Raw genomic sequence first — 8,479 nt, 5'->3', positions numbered from 1 at the left:
CCTGCAACCAGCAAGTGCAGAGATACTAAATACATTTTGCTCCCCCACACTTCAGGCAATCAGTGAGCAGAATTGTCTCAAGCTGAAAACTCTGCATGCCTACAAGGTATAAATGCAATATATCTATTTGTATATGCCACTTACAGAAAGTTCTCTTTACACTCCTGTGCAACTTCAGGAGTTTCTGCCAGGGTAGAATAATTCTGGAAGCAATGTTTAAGCTTTGTCTTCCACCTGTAGCATTTGCCATCTTTTGTGAAGGCTGAAAATCCTGCCTTGGCTTTACCTTTGCAGATCTTTACATAGAAAATTTGTATGAGTATAATTTGGTAAGGTTCCCACACACTTCTGGCACAAGTGAAACTGTGGTTTCCTTTGATACTCTCATAGCACCAAGTTCCAATGTGGTAAGCCACATCTTACTTTGATAACCTATAAATCATTTCCTGTAAAGGATTTCCTAAAACCACATTTGCCGATTAATTAAAAAATCCCCAGTCTAGGGAAGTAAGAAGCTGTAGAGTTAAATTGTGTGGCACGTTTTAGTGTTGGAGAACCTCAAAACAGAGAGAGAAAATAATCTCAACTTCCAGTCAGCCAACAGAGGAAAACAGGTGCTGGAGAGATATTTTTGTGCCCTGGATGTCTGGCACAGACTGATATGATGTCCTTATGTATCTGTGCACATACAGGCCCTGTGTTTTCTCAAGCACTGGTTCCAAAGGGAGGTGAATTTGGGTTCCTAGAGTGGGTCAGTGATGACCACTCACAGCAGAGCTGGGGTGAAGGGCCACTGCTCTGCTAGTACTGCTTGTTCTGTCAAAGCAGTTGGAAGAGCATCGATACATCTTTATAAATTGATTTTCTCTCCAATGTTTGTTTTTCCTGTTTAGCTGCAGTATGTTTTCTGCCTTTTTTTAAAATTTATTTGCTTATGGTGAGCCAATGCTTCTCCATATTCCTTACTTGATATCTGTATGAGAGCCATAACCCCTGACTTCAGCTGAACATGCTTTAAAGATGAGGTGTACAAAGTTCAATCTTTATTTGGAGATTCATACAGAAAAATCATCCAGTGGAGTAGTTAGAAGTGCAGTCCTAGGCAAGGAGTTAAGTGCACAGAATGGTGTCATAAAAATAATTTTAAGAAATCAGTGGATCCTCCTCAGTCCTGCTTTATCACCAAAAACTCAAAAGGCAAGCAGCAAGCCTTATCTGCCCGTGAACCGAGGTGGGCGCTTCTCCCTGAAGGCAGCCATCCCCTCCTGCCGGTCTTTGGTGGGAATATTCTGCATGAGAAAAGGAAGAGGTATGTTCTCCATTTACAACTCTGATGTGTTTTTAAGTCCTGACTAATTTGGCAGTAGTGGTCTAAGACTAAGTTTGCTTTTCTTTCAGTGATACATAAAGTTCCATGTTTTGCAGTTGGGAAAACAGAGACAAGGCTGTAGTGTAACTTACAAAGCACCTAAGAAAGCACCATAGATCTATATAGGAAAACAGTTTTCCATAATATCCATACTTCATCATCTTAAAATATGCTGAGATACACATTGTACTGTAGTATTGTAATGCCCTGTATTGTTCCATTAGCTGAGGAAGGTGCCTGCTCTCAAAACCTGCTGCAAAGAACTACAGGAGGAATTGTTTTAAATTCATTAAACTAAAACCATTTGTAAAGCTCATTCTATAACTAACATACAGTTGTTCCTTTCAGGAATGAATTGTGAAGGCAGTTTACCTGGGCATAACACATCCCCTCAATAGCCATCCCTGATGCAATGTCAACCTGGGGAGGAGAGGAAAGGTGTGAGGTCTGAGCCTTCAAAGCTACTTCATGGCTCTCAAATCAATGAGAGCACTCAATCACTCTCAAACAGTCATAGTAAGTGATCTTCACTCCAATATTAGAAGTACAGTGTTAGTATCGGTAGAAAAAAGAATCCTGCCATTTTTATTTTAGCTTTAAAGAAAAATTTTAAATGTCTGATATAAAAAAAAAAATTATAACTCATCCATTTAAGCAATTTTACTGTAGTAATTTGTAAGAGCTGCTAATCTTTTCATTCACCTCAGTATTTAAACAAAAAAAATTATTACCTCCATTCCTTTGTTTATTGCCAGTTTTCCCATTTTCACAGCAAATGGTGCCTTTATTAAAAAGAAAACCAAACCACAAAAAAAAATTTAAATAATTAATTCACATCAATTCATAATAGATGAATTGTTGTATTATTATCCCAGCACCAAATGACATTTTGGTCTACAGAAATTTGCAGTAGTTAATAAGAGATTTTTAAAGAATCAGTTTGGTGGTGTCTGCAGTTCAGAGATGAACACGGTGTGAGGTTTCAGTGTGTCCTGCAGGTCTGTGTGGCTGCAGCTGGGGGTAAAACAGCTGTGGGTTAAGCAGCTGGATGTTAACACTTGTTCCTACAGAAACTGCATTCACAAAAAAGGAACAGACTTAAAGATCAGGAACCAAGACTTCATTATTTCAGAGAAAGGAATTTCAGGTGTTTGCTCTCTCTCAAGGAGAGCACAAACGCTGTCTTTACATTGGTGCCATGAACAATGCACTTACCTGGGGCAGGATTTCTTTGGCCAAAGCTAGAGCTCTCTGGTAAGCTGCATCTCCCTCGCTGTTCTGTGGCACTGAGTGATTTACCAACCCCATGGAGGCTGCCTGTTCTCCATCAATCTGTCTGCCAGTGAAAATGAGCTCCTTTGCAAGACCTATTCCAACACATCTGGGCAGGCGCTGGGTTCCACCTTAGGACAACAGGGAGAACACCATTTTCCATTTCTGACGAATGCCCCAGTAGTAGTTTGTCTCCTTATAAAACCAGGAGGCTTAAAAAATGAAGGCTTCATATATTTCTTTAATAACTACTGGCTGAATATGTTAACACTTTGAGAGGCATCTGATAGGCTTCAGTATTCTGCTAAAAAAGAAAAGGTGTAAAGGGACTTTCCTAAATTCAAAGTCTGAGACAGAACTCTTGATTCATAGATCTTTTTCATGACTGTAAGATGCTACTTCTAATTTACATTCAAAACACTTCAAGTGTTCAAGAACGCGCTCTAATGGCAAAATATTTACAATACAGCTGAGAAAGTGAGATTTAATGAATATTAATGATGGTTTTATGAAGGTTGAGATTTAATGAAGGTTACCTGCTCCAGGCAGAAGTCCTCGTGTAGTCTCAATAAGGCCCATTTTAGCTGATGAAGCTATTAAAAAAAATAAATGAAGGGCTACATTTTGATTTGTATTAGCTACATTTTGATTTGTATAACTAGAAGTTTTCCAGATTGAACTAATCAATAAAATTAGAAACTGTCAGTACTGAACTGGAACTCCATTTCTCCAGGTAGCCAGAACGTCTGAATCCTACAGTACTTATTCAAAGTCCATCACAAGTCTGCTTACCCCAGTGTAGCAATTTTAGCTAGAAAAATGAACCTTGGGTCCCTGCTAGATAAAATAGAATGGCTGGAAGCATGGAAACAGAAGCAATATTTTGGGTCTTCCAACCCAAAATGATGTAAGCTGGGAAGGTTAGATCTAGCCAGAGGATATCTGATCCAATATTAAGTTACAATAACTATTCAATCCTACTAATAAATAGTTTTCTAAAGCAATCCTAATCTTACCTAAAAATAGGCTTTATTTTTAGCCACGGGAACTACTATCCAAATAGTGGCTAATTGTCACAATTTCTGTTAAACCTTCTGTTAAATTTCTCTCAAGCTTCTGCATTCCATTAACAACCCACTGTCATGTGTGTAAGTTCTCCTTAAAATGCAGCCACCAGTTAATTAATCGATCAATTAATGACCAGGAGATTGCTGCACTGAGCAGCACAAACCTGCCACTCGGAGGTCACAGGCCAGGGCCAGCTCCAATCCACCTCCCAAGGCGTAGCCATCGATGGCAGCGATCGTGGGCACAGGCAGGGCAGCTACAGAAGAGAGCACAGATTGCACAGTTGTGTCCCACAAGTTCTTCCTTCACATGCTCCTGGAATTTAAATCCTAAACCTTCTAAAGCTCTCAGTTCAGAATTGCTCAAGAATTCGTTTGCTTCTCCCACATATTTTCGGTTTGGAAACAATAAAGATGATCTTCCCTGCACTTCTCCCTTCTTTGTAAGAATGCAAAACATGCTTCTTCCATGCAGAGAAGCTTGCAAACACAAAGTACTGCGATGCAAAACAGGATCAGTCCTCTCCTTGCAAATTTATGACACGAATATTCATCTGTTGCAGTTAAACAGCCAAAGAGAAGACACCATCCCTAGGCCCTGTCACAACGCTGTTTTTGTGGTGCTTTTGTTAGCCAAGGCTCCTGAAAACAGGAACAGTAAATACTGTTTAACTAGGTTACCTCATAGTTGAGGAACTTGATGTATCTGGAGATTAGCTGCTTGATGCTTTTTAAAATACTCAGGCAGCTGGATGCAAACTTCAGAGGTTTGTTCTCTGCTGTAACCCCCCCTCTAACTGCTCCTGTATAATTTTTTTTCAAAATTATTGCAATTCTGATTGGTATTTTAGACAGATTTGACTTTGGTATTTCTAGTGAGAGCAGAATAATTCATAAGTAGAGAAAGAAAATTAATTGCAGAAGTTAATTTTCCTTTTGCAAAGAAAAAGAAAAGGGAGGTGAGGCAGTTGTAGATACAATGCCCTCTGACATTCCACAAATCCATTCAGAGATTCAAATCCATGTTCTTAGGTCTCTGCCATATTTGGAGTGTTTCTGAACACGTACTGGAAGTGGGACAACCAACACAGCACTTGCCTCCCAAGGACTCCACACAAGTGTGGAATAAATAAATGCTTTCTCAGAGCAGGTATTTATTACATAGGTGTGTATGTGCTTTGTTGTGGATAAGGAATGCATCTTGTCCTTGGAAGGGCAGCAGGATGGTTGGTATTTAATTCTAATTGGATCCCTCTTTCAGGCATAAGCTGAAGCCATTTGGAAAGCTACTCCTAGGTGGATAAACTGCTGGTTATCCCCTCCTGAAAGATTAAATGTTTCACTACAGGTGGTCTAGGATAAATTTTCCAAGTGGTATAATCTTTTACCTATTTCATCCATAAGATTTCTCAGTCTTCTAACAAACTCTCCAACTTCTGCATCATCCATCTTTGCACGTTCCTTTAAATCTGCTCCTAAATAAAGGAGAAAAAGGTTAGAATCCAGGAAAAGACATCTGAAATGTTCCCTCCCGTAGAGGACAGAGCATTTAAAAAGTCTTGAGATACAGCATTCTATTAAAGTAAGGTGCATCAATTTGGAGTGTGGATATTTGGGCTGCAGCAGTAACAAGGGCGTTCCTCAGCCCTTTTGACAGATTTATATCTTTCAGCACTCATTTCCAACTGCTTTTCTGCATGATCTGATTGGCACATAGCCCTGAGAGCCACCACATCTTTTGAGAACAGTTTGCAGAGCCTTTGGTACTCACCTGCACAGAACACTCCTTTCACCTGGCTCTTGAACACCACCACACGCACCTGCTCATCGAAGCGGAGCTGTTCCAGGACACTGAACAGCTACGAGGAACAGAGTGCAGACAAGAGAAGAAAAGATTTAGGCATATGGATGTGTATATACACTGAAATTATAGCAAGATCCTAATCTATGATAGAAGAGGTTTGTTTTTTTTTCCCCTGCAGTTGCCAGAAAATTCATGGAAATCATGTAAGTGGAACTTGCAGGTTTTTCCATTACAAATTCAGATTGATACATTTGCCCATCTCTTTTTTCCTTCCACTGAGAGATGAACCTTTGCTGTACCTACTACTTCTCTTCCTGTCCAGGCATTAGCCAGACTTCTCTAGGATATGTTATTCCTGAACATCCTTGATGACTCCTTGTCATCACCTGCTAAGGTGTGACAGTGAGTATGCTTTTGTTGTAATGACTCAAATAAGGACGTTAACCTGGATCTGAGTTAACTTCAATAAATTAAATTAGCTAACTTAAATAACCCAGATATCTCCGTCCACATCTGAGGCAGTAAATGTTACACTGTTTTTCTCCAGGTTCCCCTGCCTTGCCCCAGTGCCCTCTTCCACTGCCCTTCATAGTGAGTTTTTTTTAGATTTCCCACAACTATTCTCACTGCAGTTAGTTATTGACCATGTTTCCAAACACACTCACAGGCCAGGCCCATACTCACTTCATTTACAAATACTTTTCCCAGTGAATTTCTCGCGTGGGGTCGGTTCATTAGGATTTCAGCAATACCTTAGTAATAGGAGACAATTCCAGTTATACTTCATTTAGTTCTCTGACACAGTAATTCAACTGGGAATAATATCTGCATATGCTGCATCTTCTCCTTCCTGAAATGCATACAGTATTTTCTAAAACAATCAGTTATTTTAAAACTGGAGGTGGCACATCATGTCTACAAAACCCAGTTATGCAGAACAACTGTAAAATTCAGTAGCTGTAAAAGACAGTGAAAATGAAAATGAACAGGACATCCAAGAACATGTATCTTAGAATCACTGCAGAAATGGGAAAAAAAGCCCAAACAACAAACCAAAATCCAAATGATCCATCTTAGGTTTCTCCCTTGAATGTTACTTAAATTATTTTTATTGTACTGTCCTACTGTGTTCAAGTACATTGCCTAATGAAGGAAACCATCCTCTTGGGATTGCTGCTTGCATGAGAACAGCACAGACAGATCACTCTCAGTTCATGTTCCAGAACCATTTTGAAACTGAACTCCATTTAATTTCAACATTATAAGCTCATCAGCAGAAGGGACTCCACTCAAAGTTCCTAAGTCCAAGCAGAAAAACAAAACCACAACACCTACCTACTTCTCCTTCGCACATGTGATTTGTAAATTATTATCCAATAGCCTCTGTATGCTTTGGAGAGAAAAAACATCTCCTATTTCCTTATCTGGACTTCTGCTCACTTCCCAGGCCTTAACAGTGGAAGATGCTGTTGCTGTGCTGTAGGTGCACAGCTCTACCTTGCACCTGCCTTGCTTGGTCTTTCTGCCCTGCAGGAAAGTCCCTGTTTATTCCTCTGCCTATGGCAGTGGCCAGCTCCTGAACCAGACATGTGCCACACTGGAACGGAGACACAAGTGAACAGCAAAGGAAATTTACAGCTGGTAACTACTCGATGTCTTTGTAACCAGCAAAATACCAAGAGCTGTTTATAAGCTCCTGCAACAGGTACGCAGTAAATTCACGGCAATCTGAACCAAACTTCAAACTGCCTCGTGGCTTTCATGGATAAACGTGCACAGGCATGCCAAGGTCCTGTCCCACCTTTATCACTGCACGTTAACGCTGTTAGAAAAATCTAAAGTACGCAAATCAGAACTTCTTGCGTTGAGGCCTGCTGCGCACATAACTTTAGGGAAAAAAAAAAAAAAATAGCGCATTTAGCTGTTCACTCAGCAGCAGCATTCTTGAAAAACTGAAACAACTGAAAGCAAAACAAGAGCGAGCGGGCCGGGCTCGGCAGGGCTGGCGCCAGGCCGAGGCGTTTCCCGCAGGAAGAAGCGGAGCCGCGCTCCGGCACTCACCGCCGCCGGCCGCGCTCAGCAGCACCTCCGCGCCCCGCGGCGCCCCGGCCGCGCCCGCCCGGCCCCGAGCCCCGCGCAGCGCCGCGGGCACGGCCCGACACAGCCGCAGCATGGCCGCTGCCCGGCCCGCTCCTGCTCCCGCTCCTGCTCCCGCTCCTGCTCCTGCTCCCGCTCCTGCTCCGCCCGCCGCCGGGAAGCGCTGCTCTGCGGGGAGGAGCCGTGCGCGGCCGAGCGAGGTCCCTGCCGCTATCGCCGCCGCCGCAAACCGCGCTGAAGCTGGCGCCGGCTGCGCGGGATGCCTCCAGATCTGTGGAAGGCGGGAGGTGATCTGAGTTCTGTTGCCTCAAGTTTGCCTGTTTCTCACTTTTTTGCGTTTTGTTCTCACGCAGCTTCGAGTAAACTGTGTATATTATTAGAATTGTTTACATTCTTCCTCTCTAGGAGGAGAATGATGATTGATGGTGATGGTCACCAACGAGGTCGAAGAGGTGGCTACCTGTGTAGCCAATCTCGGCCTGTCTGTAAATTTGTATATATATGGAGTCAGAAAACTAAAGTAGAAGCTTTCCTGCTTGATCTCCTGCTGGCCTGCCTCGTCCTTTCGTGCTCCTAACAGCAGCCGCAAGTGTGACCCTCTGTCACAAGTGTGACCTCGACGGTGGGAAAGGAATTCAGCCGTCTGTGCCTGAGGTCACAGAGTTCTGCCCGAGGCGTGGAGGTCCTCAAAGATGACAGTGAGGGAAGGGGAAGTTGAGTGGATGAAGGGAAGGGTGAGTTGATGAAGGGTCAGATGTTCAGCTCTCACTGTAAATACATCTGTAGCTAAAAAGCAGCATTTCAGAAAAAGAGAATGATCTCATCAAGTATCCGTCTCAAAGACATCTCTGGGGGAAAAGAATTACAGAA

General features: G+C 42.3%; 1 protein-coding gene across 3 annotated transcripts; it reads right to left on the bottom strand.

Moving 5' to 3' along the window:
• Nucleotides 1-1,021: 1,021 nt before the first annotated feature.
• On the bottom strand, nucleotides 1,022-7,689 carry ECHDC2 (enoyl-CoA hydratase domain containing 2). Of its 3 annotated transcripts, none has more exons than XM_066325469.1 (10): nucleotides 7,574-7,689; nucleotides 6,197-6,264; nucleotides 5,480-5,567; nucleotides 5,097-5,183; nucleotides 3,873-3,965; nucleotides 3,178-3,234; nucleotides 2,585-2,772; nucleotides 2,101-2,151; nucleotides 1,742-1,789; nucleotides 1,022-1,289 (listed from the first exon to the last, which is right to left on the bottom strand). In XM_066325469.1, the coding sequence occupies exons 1-10, from the start codon at nucleotides 7,683-7,685 to the stop codon at nucleotides 1,212-1,214; spliced, it is 870 nt and encodes a 289-aa protein (XP_066181566.1). In that variant the 5' UTR covers nucleotides 7,686-7,689; the 3' UTR covers nucleotides 1,022-1,211. The 3 variants fall into 3 exon arrangements, with proteins under 3 accessions (XP_066181566.1, XP_066181568.1, XP_066181567.1); XM_066325471.1 differs by lacking the exon at nucleotides 7,574-7,689 and adding an exon at nucleotides 7,010-7,118; XM_066325470.1 differs by lacking the exon at nucleotides 7,574-7,689 and adding an exon at nucleotides 6,848-7,002.
• Nucleotides 7,690-8,479: the final 790 nt, after the last annotated feature.

This window comes from Sylvia atricapilla, chromosome 9 (assembly GCF_009819655.1).
Source record: "Sylvia atricapilla isolate bSylAtr1 chromosome 9, bSylAtr1.pri, whole genome shotgun sequence".
In the NCBI taxonomy this organism is placed as follows: Eukaryota; Metazoa; Chordata; class Aves; order Passeriformes; family Sylviidae; genus Sylvia; species Sylvia atricapilla.
The sequence above is the reverse complement of the archived record's forward strand: the minus strand, read 5'-3'. Positions and strand labels throughout refer to the sequence as shown.